Here is a 17,536-nt window from a genome sequence, read left to right on the forward strand (position 1 = left end):
AGACATTCGCCGACCTGGAAAAGTACGTCCCCACCTCAGGCATAGATCCCTATTCATTAGGAAATACTTTTAATTGTGACCCAGGTGTCATTTTAACCACCCATAAGACATAAAGATGCACGTTGTCAGAGACATAACCAATATTTATATACGACATTCAATGTTTTCCTGTCATAAATGTTAATTTATTTTTTTTAACCCTCATTATTTAACAATATACTATGCACTATTTTTCCTTCTCATAACATCACTGTACAATAATATTTATAATTTTAATTTAATTTGAACATACCTCCATAAGCTCCAACACCCACCTAAAGGCAGTGACTCAATCATATCAGTGTATAGGAGTCTCAAACAAACTGAGGTGTATATATATATATATATATATACGCGCGCACCGAGACACGGTGTGACATGTAATTTTGAAACAAGACTGTTTATTTTGGTAGCGTTGATGAATGTTTACAATCTATGCTGTCAAATGAATCCCATGAATCAGTGGGTGTAGAGGGAGGCTGTGAAGATTATATCCCTTCGAATTGCCAGAGAGGCATTCTCCATCTTCTTCTCCAAGACTGAGTCTCCGACAATGTGAGCGGCTTGCTTCACTTCCTTCAGAACCTCGTCCAGGCGCTGGATGCAGCGGACCACTGTGCCCTCCTGGATGTCTGTCAGCTTTATGATTTCAGTGAAGGGCTACAGACAAAATGGAGACAAACTGTGAAGATGTGTCTAGCGTGGTCACTACACAACTGCATAGCTTTAGTTAGAACATGAACATTTTCTGAAATGACACACGTTCACCTTTGTGTATTAAAAAAACATGAACTATGAGGCTTAACCTCCAGAGTGACATGCAGAAGTAAGTAGAGGGAGGATGTAGCATCAATATTTAACCATTCTAATCATGGACAGAGAGCGGCAAGGACAAAAAAGTCAGATCAAAAATAAATCTTGCCGCGGTGGCTTTACGTCAGTGTGAAGCTAAGACAAACAGTTTTGTAAGACAACAGTGAGCAATGGAATTATACTGTAAAGTAGCATATAAAGGGGCAGGGCCTCACCATCCCTCTGGCCCAGCAGTACACCACCTCTGCCAGGCCAAACTTGATGTCTTGAACAAAGTCAGACACAGCTTTTATCACTCCATGTTCCGCCTGCAGCTCCCCGATCCTCCAGGCCACCGCCTGGACTCGGTCAATAGCCTGGAGAGGAAACCTCATTTTAAACGGTGAGTCACTCAGATGCTCTGTTGAGACCACATGACCCTAATCACAACACCAACTGTCAGCAGAAACGAAAATGAGCAAGTCCCGCTCTACATCATTTCATGTTCCCTGTAATCCACGGTGAGAGAGAGTGAGTCAGTGCGGCGCATCAGGAAACACGACACACTTATGCCTGGATGCAACATCTGGCTGTTGAAGATCCCTCTGTGGCTCACCTCCTTCAGAGCCTTGTTGACCGTGGGCTCCACTTGTGTGTTCTGAGTAAAGACCAAACAGGACAGCAGCGCCGCACACTCCTCGGACGCCAGCGGACTGAGGACGTTCTCCAGCAGCAGCTCGGTAAGCAGCAGCTCATGGTTGCTGAGGAGGCAAGCCACTCGCCCTTTCAACTGCAACGCTCCACTGCTGTCCACGTACTGGAGGGATTTCAGCACCTGGGCAGACGACAGCGACAGTCACGGTCCTCTAAGAACCCAGAGCATGGCCATGGAATACATCTAGAAACAACTGAATGTAAGCCATGACAATGTTTGGTAAGAACATCTCAGGCACATGAATGAATTCATTCAAAGTGAGACTATACTCTGCATCGCAGTTCATTGGATCCAGTTTTATTGCAAAGTAAAAAGGGTAAATGCATCTTTATATTTAACCTTACTGAAAGCACAAGTGTTGGAAAATGAATGTTGCTCAAACCTCGATCCTCTGATTGTACTCGGGCAACAGGGTCAAAGCTTGATCTGACATGAGGAAGCGCAGCTGGTCCAGCTCCGCCTGCACACTCATCCTCTCCTTCACCACTTCGAACTGAAACACACATGCTTGTAACTCCACTCCGGCAGCTCACAGCACACAAGCTCAAGTTTCACCCGGCATTGTCACATTGTTTAAAAAAAACCAAAACAAAAAACAGCCAACCTCACACTGATTTGTGACTTACCACTGCTAAACTGAAAAGTGACATGAAGGTTAGGTTCTCTACTTAGAAAGAAACCCTAGTCACGACAGTCATTTGTGCCTCTGGCTGGGTCATGAATTAAATATCTCTTGTGGCTCAGTAGACACAGACCATGGCCTCTGTTTTGTCATACTCGTAGAGGTGTGTGAGGCTCAAGGAATCACCTTTCATTGGTTCACTGTCTTCCACTGACTGTTCCATTACTGAGATCAATTTATGAGGGAGAAAAGCCTTTAGCTTGTGGAGTAAAAAGGTGAATGACGCTTGAGGAAAAAAGTACTCAGCAGGTCCTTTTGAAAGTGCTACCGTGACGACAAAGCACTAGCTCATTGGTTCAGATATTTCAAACAACCACGAATACATACGGACCTGTTCTGCAAAAGTGGGAGAGTGAACGCAGTTGAAATCCTTGAGCCTTTCCTTGAGGCCACGAAGCCTCAATGAGCCCTCCACCACTTCAACGCGATTGAGCTTCAGATCGTTGATGGGGTCCAGTGTTGCCAGACCACCTGGGTTGGCTTCAGCCATGCGCAGCAGCTCCTGGGTGGTTCTGGAGATGGCCTCTCCTGGAGGGTCAAACCTGGGAGAGGGGTGATTTTAGCTCATATGGATGCATACACAGGTTTGGTGCACCGTCTTCATGGGGTCCGCTCATTGCCATAATGCTTTCCCCAGCCTCTCACCCTAGACCTAACCATCCAAAAGACATGGCTTAACTTAACCAGGACCCAGGTGGTTGTAGAGGTGCTATCACCAAAATTGGTCCTCACTAGGCTATACAAGCTTGCATGCACACACACACAGAACCCACTTGAATCGAGGCAGCTGTCTCTTGTTAAAATCATTGGTGATCCGGTCAGGAACAACTTTGAGAGTCTTCACTGTGATGGCAGAGATGTCCTGCATCTTCAGCTTCTGGACAGTGTGACTGCAGGGTCCTGAGAGACGTACATCGATAAACGCAAAACGTCATTTCATGCTCTGTAAGACCCTCACTTCAATGTGTTTTCTGTGTGACCACATTGATGAATGTAGGGCTCTGACATGTGACCTTCATGCCCACACTATATCAACTATGGACAGTAGTGCAAGTAGTGTGTTTATGATTTCTTGTATTTTAGCAGGTTCGTCACACTTATATGTTGCAGATCTTCACACAAATATCAAACATAAGCCAAAAATAGCACAAGTTAAGCAGTTTTTACATGTGGGAAATGCAGTTTCGCCTTAGGAAGGGAGCGGTTTTTCAAACCACGGTATGTGGTCACAATTTTTCTAAGCAGTACACTTCCTCTTAAGTCGGCGGGAAACTATTTACTGTTTAAATGTAAAAGAAATGCATATACAAACGCTGCAGAAATATTGCGTCTTTTCTCTTTTGACTGTGAGGTCAGGGTGCCCAAGAGTTATTGGCCAAATTATCCACATGCATTTTGGGTTCAAACTGACTCACAATATCAACAATAGTTTAGTGCTTAAACCCATAAATCATTTTGTGTGGCACCATTGTGTGCTGACGGATAAACTATGTTGTGAATGATGTTTTAAAAAATACAAGTTCAGATCAGAAGAAAATGAAAGAATAAAGTATCCTTAAATCACATGTTGTCACTGACCTGACTTGAACAAATAAATATCTGGCTCGATGTGTTAAAACCAAGTGTGACTGAGTCTCATTAACTACTAACATCATCATAGCGAGTTTCACATATCTAAATAAAAACTGTGAGATTGAACCAAAGCCTCTCATGTTCTGTCCTCTCTGCTTTGTTCTGGTGTCGCACCTGCAGAGGTGAGACTTATGGATGAAAACGTTTGGCACTTTCTCTTGACACAACTGACAGATTCAGCCTGAATCATGTGGCAGATCAGATACGTTTTGGGGGTGACCTCACACACATACTTTCAGGACCTTTCTGGTAAAAAAAAGGTGAGTTTATGGCTCCAGAGTCACAAACCTTCAGGTATGAAGAGAGCTGTGTTGAAGTAGTGATGGAAAGGAATGTCAACTCTTGCTGTCATCTCGCCGTTCTCGTTCCCTTTTTCGCAAATGATGAGCGTGGTGAAGGCAGAGGACACAAGGTCAACTGAGACCTGAGGACAAGAAGCACAGATAATATTTCAGTTCAGCAGAGTAATAACATGCTTAATGCTAAGCTCCTGGTACCTGCACTATCACGCCCAGGGCATTGAAATGCTGGCTGTTATTGACGACCACCACTCTGCCCACAGACAAAGCCTTCAGCCCGCTGGTAGACTCCAGGATTGCACCCTGGAGCAGACAGGATTTAATGACAGCACATTCCTTTAAGTGCAAACCGTCTTCACCTGAAGCAGGTCAGATATGTCCTTCATCTCAGTCACTATCATGTAGTATGACAAAATGTCTGACATCTGCCCATGTGTCTCCAGAGGAGGAAGTGTAGACAAAGTCTGCTTCAAAGTCTTGATCCTGGTTTCATTGGCCTGAAGAGATGATGAAGATGATAAACAAAAACCTGCTTAGTTGCACCTGGTTTTTCAAATACCTGGTTGTCTTTGTGGCTCTCGGAGAAGCTCCTCCTCATCATGTCGGTCACTCGCAGATTTTCCACCCGCAGGAGATTAAGGATCATGTTGTAGGTAAGCCTGAACTGGGAATGAAGAACCGTTGGCTTCCCCTGTAGACATGATGTCGACAGACAGGAGAATGAAACATCTCATCTTGGACTTGACCAACAATCTTTATTTGGCTTGGGGGATTCAAAGGACCCATCACTGAAAGAGCACTCGAGAAACGTGTTAAAATATACAATGTCCTTGAACACGGTCACTGCTCACCTCGAGCAACAAGAAGCAATATAAACACGATAATAATAAAAATAATAAATATGTCTGACTTTGACATCTCTTCCTTCTTCTACTATCATATCAAGGATGCCTTCTGAGTATGGCAATCCTGCTGCAGTAGAACAGCTCACCAGCATCATTTGGTGCAGTTCACTGAATTCTTGAACTCCACTTTTGCAAAGAATCAGCACAGTTCCGGTGGCATCCAGACCTCTGCGCCCAGCTCTGCCCGCCATCTGGATATATTCACCTGAAAAATCCCAGTGTGTGAGAGAACCTGGAGTTGAAATTGACTTAAATGCTTTCCAGCTTGTGTTTGTTATTTCACTGAAGTGTGCAGACAAAGTTAGGAAGGCCAGATGGTTTAGACATGAGGAGAGAACTTCTGTGTTGGACCACAGAAGTCGAATATGGAAGAAGAGGAAGAAAACCAATGACGGTCACAATGAATGAAGACATGAGGGTGTGACTCGAGGATGATCAAGACCAAAGAACGTGTCGGATTTCCTCCAGCAACCCTGAGTTCAATGCTGACTTCAACCCTCTCCAATGAATAAGTACTTTTCTGTATGATTTGTTTGTATTATTAATTATATTCAAAGGATGTTATCTACAGCTTTGTCTGGGCCACTGAAGTTGAACAAACAATGTCACAATATCATGTTAACAGTTACAGCATTAGCTGCACCATACCAGGCAGGAGGTTTCTGAATCCAGTGCCGTCATGCTTCCGCAGACTGTCGAACACCACTGTCCGGGCTGGCATGTTGACTCCCATTGCAAAAGTCTCTGTGGCAAACAAAACCTGGCAGAGATGGCAGAGAGATTTTAGTTACATGATGAAACAGCTGGCTAAAAGGTTCAAGGACAATCTGTTTTGGTTTTGGCCTAGTGCCCCACATCACCCACGAATACATGGCAGAGTCATAACACATACAGTATGACTGACATCTTCCTGACATCTGCCCCAGACTGTCATATCTCAGAGGACTGATTTCCAGGTGTACAACCTCAGGGATATTGACTAGACCTCTGTGAAAGTAGGCTTGTCTACCAGCTTCACTCAAGAGCTCATAGATCAAAGGGACAGTCTACAGATTGGTCTTGTGCCAGCCAACACATTAATGATTGAAAATGCATTGGAGGAGCTTAAGTTACTGGAGAGTACTGTGACATCAGTCCGTGCACCTGAGATATTGCTCTAATCAGATTCAACATAAACACCAGCTCACCTTCACCAGACCTCGTGAGAAGAGCATTTCTACCACTTCCTTCAGGATGGGCAGGATCCCACTGTGGTGCACTGCGATACCCCGAACCAAGTAGTCTTTGACCCGCAAGATCTGAGCCGAAGAATTGAAATGATGTGTATGACTTTGTCATGAATATTTGGTATTAAGCAACAAACAACCCTTCAATATACATGAGTATTTATCTGCATCACCTGTTCCACAGTTGATTCAATATATCAGAGCAAGTGTAGAGAGACCTGAGAAGTCAAATGTTTCAATAGTCTTGACTTCTAAACTACAGTAGTGGGTGGGTTAAAGGGTAGTAGACAATGTGGCATACTTGTATTTCATGTCATTACCTGGGGCAGCTGTTGGTCTCCTGCTTGAAGACAACTTAGACTCTTCTTAAAGAAAGAATGGATTTTGGATTTTTCTGTAGAGGTTGTCAGATCTAAAGCGTTCAGCCCTGCAGCGTTATCGTCGCAGCGTGAGCGAGAGAAGATGAAGGCTATGACAGGGGTCATGTGCTGCTTGGACAGATAGTTGAGGAGGGTAAGCCAAACTGACCGGTCCTGTGACACAATGATGAAACACATGTGAGTCGTTGTTTTTCTTGTGAGAGACGCCGTGCAAGTAGGAGTGTACCTGGCTGGCAGAGGTGTACCGAGGCGTGCCTTTCGCGCCAAAGGTTTGACTGTGCTTGCTAGCACGACTCTTGATAGCATCAACAGCTGCAGAGTGCCTGGGAGACAAATAATTCTCTTAGACAAGTGTTTACAATGGTGGGTCCTCATGAGGATATGGCTGAAGGGAACTTCCTGAGTGAGGGCTCAAAGGTCATGTGATTATTAACAATAGATTCTCCCAGTTCAGTGTCTGTGCAATAGTGAATCTCATTTTTTGCATTCAGCAGAAATGTGACCAATGTCATAGTAAAGGCAACTGGTCATTGTAAGCACTTCATCTCTTACCCATTGTTGAGGAATTTCCCTTCAGCATCCAGCAGCAGAAACTTTTCTTTCTCTGTCTTGGTGCTGTTCCCAGTGTAAAGGAAATGTTCCAGTGGCACGGGTCTCTTGGAGGTGCTGATGACGTAGATCTGTTTCTTCTTGATGCGACTGCAAGGGAGATGGTTCCGTGAAAAGAAAACAGAAAAGCAGTGTATCAAGATGTTATATTTACCCGATCCACTCGCTAAACTCCAAAGCGTTTGGTACAGTGGCGCTGAGAAAGATGATGCCCACATGATCCGGAAGCATGATCAACACCTCCTCCCACACGACACCTCTCTATAGACAGGAGCAGCAGAGGAAAGCAAACTTTACATCGTCTCATTCTGGATTCAGACTATAACGGTGGAACTGACCTCAGCATCATTAATGTAGTGAACTTCGTCAAACACCACCCACTCCAAGTCACGGATCACGTCTGAACCATTGTAGAGCATTGACCTGGAGGGAGAGAGATTTAGGAACCTTCAGGGTGAAACCATCCGACACACAAAATACCTGAGAATCTCTGTGGTCATGATGAGACATGATGACTCAGGGTTCAGCCGTATGTCTCCTGTAAGCAATCCAACATCTCCAAAGGTGTTTTTAAAGTCACGGTACTTCTGGTTGGACAAAGCCTTGATGGGGGACGTGTAGATGGTCCTGCAAACAGACAAAGTGGGAATGTGGTTTAAGAAAGCATTGCAGCATTGTGCGTCAGCTGGAGTGGATGGTCTGAATGTCTAAATCTGCTGTGAGTCAGTTTATGTGTCCTGCAAGATGTCAAAGTATGCATAGCTACATGCATGATCTCAAAATTGAATTTCATGTGCTCCGAAGCTAGATGGGATGGTTGATGTATACATGCACTAAAAGGAGAAAAATAAGCATCTTTTGTGTTGTGGAGTGGAGTCAGTGATGAAGAAGTGCAATGTCATGAAAGTTGACACTAGAGAGAAGCTTAACACTAACAATAATAAATCCAGTAATAAAAATAGAGGTGGATATTGCATTTGCTCACATAGAAAAATAAATGTAAATTTGTCTGTTTGTGATAGTGTTTTGAGATTTTGGGCTCTGGCTTGATTCGGTTTGACGCCCCACATCAAAAATACTTTACAACATCTTGAAATATTGGCATCATTTACATTTTTTGTATATTGCTGTCCCCCATCATTGAGAGCCCCATCTTGAGGGAACTTCCCACAATAATAAACTCCAACACGCAGATTCACATATTCACACATGAGTCTCCTGTTCACACAATCTCCTTCCCAAGATGAGGTAAAAAAGGCACCAATTGTAGTGGACAAATACCAAATGGAGCAAATCTGATCATAATTTTGAAGTAAAATACAGGATCTGAAGGGAGAGCAACAGTTCACAAAGGTCCGGAGTAGAGCAGATCCATTCCATGGATCGGGTGTTTTATGAGTGTAATAAGTTGGTTGTCAGTCTGCTTGTTTCAGCTAATGCCTGATTGGTTAAACTGTGTGTGTTTGATCAGATGGAACAAAAGACCTGCACCACCAGAAACTTTATCCAGATCTAGGGAGAGCCACAATACCAAACCAGGCAGCATCAGCCTCAATGCCATATGCTAATCCGTGTTTACCAAAAGTGACTCTCAACAATTAATCATCAGGTGTGAAGGAAGAGACAGTCAATGTCATTAAATGACTATAACATTATTTTATACAAGTCGCACTTTTACGAACAAACGTAAGACTCAAAAGCAACTGTATACAGTATAATTTTCGTAATATCACTAAAACATATTTTTTAAATTCTCTGTGACAGGGATAAACTTCATGATCTTAAATACATCTTAAGTGACTTTCTTCCATTTTTTTCTATGTTGATGAAATAACGTGATAAGATTATAATAATTTATAATAATTTTAATCGAGATAAACACAGATTAAGAGCTTACTGTGGTCCCCACAGCGTGCACCAGAAAATTTTCTGGATAGAGATTATTGCTAATCCATTCAGAAATCACAGTGCGGTTAAGACAAGTGAACTGTATAAACAAAGAAACTCAAGGAAACATTGAATTGAGGAAGACCATTGTCCCTGTGTCCCTGTCCACCCAAATTTCAACCAATTGTAAAACCAAAAAAGGTGTTTTAAAGAACTGAGTCCCAGACAGGTGGTAAACACAGCCATAAAAATCACACCCACTAAAGCATGTCAATGAAGCATCTAGCTTTTTTAGATAAGTGACAACTGTGACATCGCAGACACACACCTGGTCATGTGCTTCTGAGACAAGGCGATGGCGTATTCTGCTACCACCGTTTTACCAGCCGACGTGTGTGCAGCCACAAAAATGGATTCATGTGCCTCAAGTCTCAAGACGGCTTGCTTCTGGAACACATCCAGTTCAAAGGGCCACTGCAGCAGGAGAGATGGCGTACTGAGACATGGTCAATAAAACATGCATTCACCAGGTGAGATAATTACTGTGAACGCAGGATGTGGGATCCTCTTGTGGAAGTCTTGACACGGCGAAGTCACATCAACTGGGATGGCCCATTTTTTTACTTCCTCTTGAGGCTTCTCTGGCTGGGCTGATTTCTTTTCTTCTTTTGCCTCCTGGCTGGTGGAGGCTGGGGATGCAGAATCCTGACACAGAGGAAAGAATTGGATCACTTGAGAACTTCGACAGGGATGTTCCTATGACCCTACAATTGTTTGTTTGGTAAGTGATAAGACATGTACTTTGTGGTTCAGTGATCTGAAGACTGAGCTAAAGGAAACTCAAGGCATGAATAACATAAAAATGTTATGTATGCCTATTTACTCTGGTAATTATAAAGAGGATAAATACAATAAGAAAAAGAGAATCAACTTAGCAGACAGGCTAACATTGCATGACTCCTGATATAGCTGCTGTGTCTGAACAGCTCATGGGCCAACATTCACTGTACAAAGGAACACTGAAATACCGACCACAATGTGCTAAATATAGGATTAATACATAACTACAGATGATGAACAAATAGATAACATAGAAAAATTGAGGAAACATGCAGAGCTCTTCCACCATCTATGCAGCAGCAGCAGCAGGTGGGTATACTAATGTGATCTGTTCACATTCAGTGTGGTCCAGAATAAAACACAGAAAACATGCAAGAGTCATCCGCACCTGGATGCCCAGGTCATCCAGACTGTTTGTCCTAGGTAGTTTGAGAGATCCATCACTTCCTCTGTCCTTCTCTGGTGCTTCAGGCTGCAGGTCATTAATATCCAGTGCGGACAGGATGGTCATGAGGCTAACTGGCTCCTTCACTACTTTGGCATCTTAAAAGAAATACAATACAAAGATACAAATACAAAGACCAGCTAGTAGATGGTTTACTGTGCTTTACACAGTACATTTATTAATCTTACCTTTGTCAGTGAAGTCCATCCCAACTTTAAAGCCAGGAGGAATGTTCAACAAGTCTGTCAGTTAAAAAATATGCCGATGTCATAATTTTTCTGAAAAAGTACACTTTGCAAAAAAAGTTAGCTCACCTTTTTCAAAATCAATATCCGCCTCTAAATCAGATTTCTTCTGAATTTGATCCAGTGTTAGCTCCTCCATGCCTCCTGTTAAGACAATAATCAGACAATACTTATATAGAACTGTGCCAATATACCCAGGTAGAATGATCCAAAATGACCTTTTGCATGCCTTGGACTTATGCAACACAAATTCATGCATAAGCACAAATTAAGCTCAATATTTTTGTCTGACACACTTGCTATTTGGAATTACAAGAACATACAGTAAACAAAAAAGAGCTGTGTATGTTTATGGATAACAACAAGCACATTAAACCTAACCTAACCTAAACTTTGCATGACGCCTAAGTACTGCAAATTGTCGGTAGACAGATACATTTATTGAGTAAGAATGTAAAAAATATTCATAGAAGCTCGACCGGGCAAAAAGGGGTAGTTTGTGCTGCTCCCAAGATGACCATCTGAAGGAGGCCCGGGCTTTCGTTGCAATGACAGCGAGTTCTTAGCAGAAAGGCCAGTGTTTTCGAGGAGCACCTGAACATAAGACAAAGAAAACATTTATACATCTGTAAACCTGCTGTGTCCCACACCGAATAGATTTATTTTTAGTGACAACTCAAATCTATGCCCACTTGTAAATGATGAGAATAAAATGAGTAAAGATGGAGAGATATTTTAGAGATCTCTCTACAAATACATGTCAGTAAAAGCAAGTGCAGCTGTTATCACAACTCTGGTTTGGCTCATTCCAAATCAACCCACCTTTCATTATCAGAACAACCAATTATCAAAGACACAGACAGAGTTCCCCAAATGATGGTGGATCTCAAACAATGATATCAGACTTATAGGTGCTCATTCTGACTCTAATACCATTGAAGGTCACGGGGTGAATCCATGAGAACAACATCATATTCCAAATAGCAGTGGAACCTTCCTTAGTGAATGACAAACCCACTAAAACACCTACTGGTAAAAAAACATGCTTGGTTGATGTGTTGGTAAGAGACTGGTTGTCACTGATAAATTCAAGAGGATTCACTAGAGAAACAAAATAGAATGCTTGGAAAACAAATCAAGAATGAGATACCTCTGTGATGTCCAGCAGCATTCCTGTTGTGGGATCTCTCAGAACAGAAAGTTCTGAGTGGAGCGGTGAAGTTGTACAGTTCAGCAGGGAGTCAACGTTCACGTTTCTCTTGCTCACCCTGATGATATAAAAAATGAAACATTATTCATTTTGTTATAATAAAGTTGATTCAGTTAATCAAGATATTGACAGGTGAAACTGTTTTTTTTATTTGCCACTTGGGATTTTACTTCTCAAGTAGCTAATTAGAGATTTACAAACATGACTAGCAGATTACTTTACACGATGCAGATATAACAGGAATAGATGTGCATTGCATTGACTGCGTTGAAGGTAAGAAACAGACAAATGAGTGAATGAATACATACTCTAGAAACTTCCGGAATCCAAAGTCTGTGTCGTACAAAGGAAGCCAGCCAGGGTCTTGGAGAAACTGCTTCTCTACTTCAGCCTCCAGGTTCAGGGCTGTGGGAGGTAACCCGTGAGGGAGCTGAGGAAAAAAGAAATCACACAATGTATGTGCGAAGAAATTAATTTTATGAGATCTGAAGACATTTTCACATGGAGAAGGAGACAGGGACACGATGGATGAGAAATGAAACAACCTATTTAGGCTGACTGGTCCGAAGTCTTGGACAACCAAGTTTGAGAACAAATGTTAAATGCCATCATCTCATGCTTGGTGTCTTTCTAGAACATCAACAGTAGAACAATGAGAGCTTATTAGATGTCCTTTATGAGTTCCACAATAATTTAATAATTCAATATTTGACAGGGCTTTAAGAGCAGCGGAAGTCTTCTTATATAATATAAATTGCTATGCACTGACCGTGCTTTGTGGTGCAGGAGCATTTCCGGGCAGAGGATGTGTGATGAGCTCAAACCTGCCAGAGCATCCCATCTCCAACAGGGATAACGGGAGGTCCATGGTGTCAGGAGGGGGGTCATCTGCAATGAAAAAAGACACATAAAATTAGACACTGTTTAAGCATGACCCCGACCGCAATGTATAGTCTTTATAAATACTCCGACCAGTAGCTGCACCTCGTACCAATCCTCAATCTAAAGAATCTCACGATTATATTTCAACAGAGACCAACATTATTAGCGCCTTAGTCTGAATGAAGCCGCTAAACAACTTTGAAATATCGTCGACTACTCACAACCATAAAAGCAAAGCACATACTAGAGTAAAGCCGACGAAAAGATATGTTAATTTAAAGCCTATTCTTACTTTTCCCTTCCATGTTGACGAACTTGTCAACAACTGCGACGGAAGTTACTGTTTACGTAGGCGGAAGTTGAATGTTGTCGACGATAATTATTAATTCATAATTATTGCTTTTAGTTACAAATATTTACTGCACTGCACAAATGTACAAAATTCTTTATTGCTCGATTTTGAACACATTGTTTTGTCAACGCCGAATTTTCCCGGACTCTGTAATGACGTCATATTTAAGCGTCGGTGCGCTCTGCAGAGAGTAGCCGATCTGGTAGTGACAGTACTTGCTGGGTAGGAAAATAATTACCATAAAATTGCCGTATTTGAGATGCTGTGATGTGCCCAGTGTGCATTTGATGAAATAGAACCGCGGGGGAAATTCGTTTGTTATGCCAAATCTAACTTATTTTCTTAAGTCACAGTGTTTTTACGCTGTAGCTATCGGTAGCTAACGGTTGCCAGATTGTTATGTGCTTCGTTTGTGGTGAATTATTGTCATGTGTGTTTTTGCGTCTGTTGCGAAGGTGAGTCCCGCTATGATGGTGTTTCCTAATTCATTGACGGAGGAGGAAGAGGCTCTTCAAAAGAAGTATGCTAAACTTAAGAAAAAGGTAAGTGTCGTCATTCAGACAGTCTGGACTATATGGAGTTCAGTTCACGTAATGCAGTATCGATATGCGTTTCAGAAAAAGGCTCTACTTGCACTGAAGAAGCAGAGTTCTACCAGCCAGACCAACCAGAGTGGACTGAAACGAAGTTAGTGACGCAGTTCTTGCAAACTTGTCCTTTTGTACCTCATTTATATTTGTCATCTATATTTAAGAAGGGAGCCCATCATCAAACCTAGGACAATAGTGTAGTCAATGTGTTTTCCCTTGCTTTATTCTGATCCACTGAAACGTACAGACCAGGCCCGGAGTTGTGCCGTGTGATCTAGAGTAAGCCTTTGATAGACCTCTTTCAGTTTAAGCATCCCTATTTTGAACATATTAACGCTCACATTTGGATGCTTTCAAATAGCCAGCAAATGCAGATTCCCGCAGAGCGTGACTGCTCTCTCTCCTCCCTCAGTGTGTCATTTGTGAAAGGACGATTGGACCTCAACGGAAAAGTCTCATTTGTGCGGTGTAATTATTTTGTTATTGAGTCCATATTGAGTTAGAGCATCAGGGGTTGATGACCAGGTGCACGCATGCTAATTGAATCATGAGATTGGTTACTGTCAATCGTGCTGCCTTGCTAGGTGCTAGAAGACCCAGATTCACCTTCACCTTCTTCTGCCGCTTATCCGGGGTCGGGTCGCGGAGGCAGCATTCGGAGCAGGGAAGCCCAAACTTCCCGGTCCGCACAAACCTCCTCCAGCTCCTCCCGGGGGATCCCGGGGCGTTCCCAGGCCAGACCGGTGACATAATCTCTCCAGCGAGTCCTGGGTCTTCCCCGGGGTCTCCTCCCGGTAGGACATGCCCGGAACACCTCCCCAGGGAGGCGTCCAGGGGGCATCCGGATCAGATGCCCGAGCAACCTCAACTGGTTCCTCTCGATGTGGAGCAGCAGCGTCTCCACCCCGAGCTCCTCCCGGATGACCGAACTCCTCACCCTATCTCTAAGGGTGCGCCCAGTCACCCTGCGGAGGAAACTCATCTCAGCCGCTTGTATCCGCGATCTCATCCTTTTGGTCATTACCCAAAGCTTGTGACCATAGGTGAGGGGAGACCCAGATGCTGTTTGTGGTATTTGCACAGCATCTGACTGAATTAACAACACCTACAGTGCATGTGAACATGTTCACAGTATGTCTGGTGAACTGTACATGCAGAAGAGCTCGGCTGTTACGCTGTCTCCATTATGACGCTAGTGGTCCATTATGCTCCATTTTGCAACTTACTGTTTTGGGTTCCAACTGACCATGACCACAGTGAAGTTTAGTTTTCAGCTTGCAGAACAGCACATTCTGCCAACATCAGGCCACATTCACTGGCTGAGGCCTAGGCTCAGTTAGATGACAGTTCTGGAACTTTAGCTAGACTCACGTGTGGCTCAATCTGACAAATCAACCCCGAATCTGTTTGAAGCGTACAACAACAAACAAAGTTGAAGTCAGGTAAATGAACTGATGGAAGCCATGAACTTTTACATGTCAAGGTAGCCGAGGCAATGCTGATTAATACCCATGTCCGTTGGAAGGTTGTTTGACCTGTGTTCTGACTGCAGCTCGACCCTTTTGTAGCGCACTAAATGACCTGGTTGACCTGCGCGAAGGGCGCTACAGAGTTGCTATAGAGGAAGTGTGACACTGCATGAGGAAGTCATGCGACCATGGTGCGGAACTTATTGAGGTGGGATAGTTGTGAGTTGTGCTGATGGAGTGACAGTAGGACTGGTAGTGACAGTCAGCTAGGTAGTCTTCATGCATGAGATGTTTGCTGATGATGCAGTGAGAGGAAGGTGCTGGTGGAGGAGCCCCAAGTGGGACTGCACGCGTGTGAATGAGAGGGAGGAGGAGAGTGTAGATGAGGAAGATGAAGAACTTTATACGCTATTTAGTGTCAATCTTCCAGAATAAAAAGAGAAAGGTGAGTGCAGCAAGGTCTTGTAATGAGCACCTTTGACATGGTCTCAATTATTATTATTCATTCCAATTTTGTATTCTCAGCATTATCAGACCAGCCGGTGGTTGACACAGCCACAGCGACAGAACAGGCAAAGATGCTGATCAAGTCTGGAGCCATCAGTGCCATCAAGTCAGAAAACAAGAACTCTGGATTCAAACGCTCCCGTATGCTTGAGATCAAACTTAAAGTATGTGTCAAAGAGAACAAATTGCAAATGACTGAAGCATGTTTTAAAATCACAGTGTCCATGTTGAAAATGGATAAATTTGTGCAAGTCTATGGCAAAGTATGAAATAAAGAGAAATTCTTTTTTTAACATTCTTTGCTTTGCAAGGATCCAGAAAAAGGCCCGGTCCCAGCTTTCTTACCCTTCCAGAGAAGCGTCTCCACGGATGAGGATACCACAGAGGTGTGTATACGAGTGTTTCAGACAACTCACTCAGCTCCTATGTTTACATGCAGCAGAGGTCGGTCGTTCAGGCAGTGAATGACTTGATTGTGTTGTCACACTGAAGCAGATATTCTGATCTAACACCAAAACCATCTTTGGTCAACATCAACTCTGGAGGGTAAACTATCTGTGATGTCACCACATGTGTTTTTGACTTTCAGTCTGGAAAGCGAGGCCACCGGAAGTCTCTTTATGAGAGGTATAGACACACAACGCTCATTGGTTCCTCTGCCGTCAGACGTGATGTTCATCAAGTCTCTCTGCTTGTGAAGCTTTGTCAGCCCCAGCGAGCGTTTCCGCGAGGAGGACGACAGCAGCAACTTGTCGTCCAGCCAAGACACAGACAGAGACAGAGAGAGGGGCCGTGAGCTGGACCGAGACAGGGACAGAGATAGAGAGAGAGACCGGGACAGAGGAAGGCCCAGAGAGAGGGAGAGGGACCGGGAAAGAGATCGTGCCAGAGAACGAGATCATAGCAGGGAAATGGACCGGGAGCGTGAGGCAGATCGGGAAAGAGAGAGAGATGCACCATTCAGAAGTCCGTAAATATTTACTCTTGTCCTTTTAGTTGGCTCCAAATGCCACAATGCATTTTGTTTTTCAGGGTCAGACTCCTATCCAGAGCAGAGAGGGGTGAGGAAGGGGAACACGGTCTACGTCTATGGTGCTGGGCTGGTGGAAGACAGTCTCCGCTCTGCCTTTTGCCAACACGGCAACATTATTGACCTCTCCATGGACAGCCCGCGCAAGTATGAAACAGCACGGCGGATTCCACTGTTAAACCTTGTCTTTGATGTTAAACACATGACTCATATTTGCAGTTGTGCCTTCATCACATTTGAGAAGATCGAGTCTGCTGATCAAGCTGTCGCTGAGGTTGGTGCCTGCATCTGTACTGATTGTAGAATTGTTACGAGATTGTCAAAAGTCTGTTGTCTGATCTATTATGATCAGTCTGATCTCCAATGTGGGCTCAAGTAAATAACAGATCAATGAAGATTCTTTTTATTTTACAACCTGACATTTCCCTGATAATGTTTCATCAAGACCCCTGATGTTTGTGTAACAGCTAAATGGCACCACAGTGGGCGATGTTCACATCAAGGTCAGCATCGCCAGAAAGCAGCCCATGCTGGATGCAGCGACTGGAAAATCTGTGTGGGCATCTCTGGGTCAGTACTCTCCTGTAGACAACGTTGGTGTCAGTCATGGCATGTTGGTGACCTCTGTCTCTCCTCCACAGCCGTCCAGAACAGCACCAAAGGCTCCTTCCGAGATAAGAGAAACCAAGTTGTGTATGGTGACTTCCTGTGACCGAAGCAGTTCTCAGTTGTTTGTGTATTTGTGTTTGTTCTTGTTTTACATTAAATGACTTGTTAGTCAGACTGCTGTCGGAGTATCT

General features: G+C 43.5%; 2 protein-coding genes across 2 annotated transcripts; one reads left to right on the plus strand and one right to left on the minus strand.

Moving 5' to 3' along the window:
* Positions 1-419: 419 nt before the first annotated feature.
* skic2 (SKI2 subunit of superkiller complex) lies at positions 420-13,119 on the minus strand. The gene is made up of 29 exons (XM_053862173.1): positions 13,081-13,119; positions 12,676-12,794; positions 12,215-12,336; positions 11,847-11,964; positions 11,176-11,290; positions 10,766-10,840; positions 10,640-10,693; positions 10,395-10,549; positions 9,710-9,871; positions 9,495-9,640; positions 7,760-7,906; positions 7,618-7,702; positions 7,434-7,540; positions 7,223-7,369; positions 6,897-6,993; positions 6,611-6,823; positions 6,252-6,362; positions 5,713-5,824; positions 5,151-5,269; positions 4,719-4,850; positions 4,519-4,656; positions 4,358-4,462; positions 4,149-4,284; positions 3,002-3,128; positions 2,560-2,770; positions 1,929-2,039; positions 1,448-1,666; positions 1,068-1,208; positions 420-699 (listed from the first exon to the last, which is right to left on the minus strand). The coding sequence occupies exons 1-29, from the start codon at positions 13,091-13,093 to the stop codon at positions 499-501; spliced, it is 3,738 nt and encodes a 1,245-aa protein (XP_053718148.1). The 5' UTR covers positions 13,094-13,119; the 3' UTR covers positions 420-498.
* A 162-nt stretch (positions 13,120-13,281) lies between these two features.
* On the plus strand, positions 13,282-17,519 carry nelfe (negative elongation factor complex member E). The gene is made up of 11 exons (XM_053862831.1): positions 13,282-13,362; positions 13,596-13,682; positions 13,758-13,827; positions 15,725-15,870; positions 16,018-16,092; positions 16,296-16,333; positions 16,407-16,672; positions 16,739-16,883; positions 16,956-17,010; positions 17,204-17,306; positions 17,378-17,519. Exons 2-11 carry the CDS (start codon positions 13,608-13,610, stop codon positions 17,446-17,448), a joined length of 1,044 nt encoding a protein of 347 aa, XP_053718806.1. The 5' UTR covers positions 13,282-13,362; positions 13,596-13,607; the 3' UTR covers positions 17,449-17,519.
* The last annotated feature ends 17 nt before the right edge of the window (positions 17,520-17,536 follow it).

This window comes from Synchiropus splendidus, chromosome 4 (genome assembly GCF_027744825.2).
Source record: "Synchiropus splendidus isolate RoL2022-P1 chromosome 4, RoL_Sspl_1.0, whole genome shotgun sequence".
NCBI classification, from domain to species: Eukaryota; Metazoa; Chordata; class Actinopteri; order Syngnathiformes; family Callionymidae; genus Synchiropus; species Synchiropus splendidus.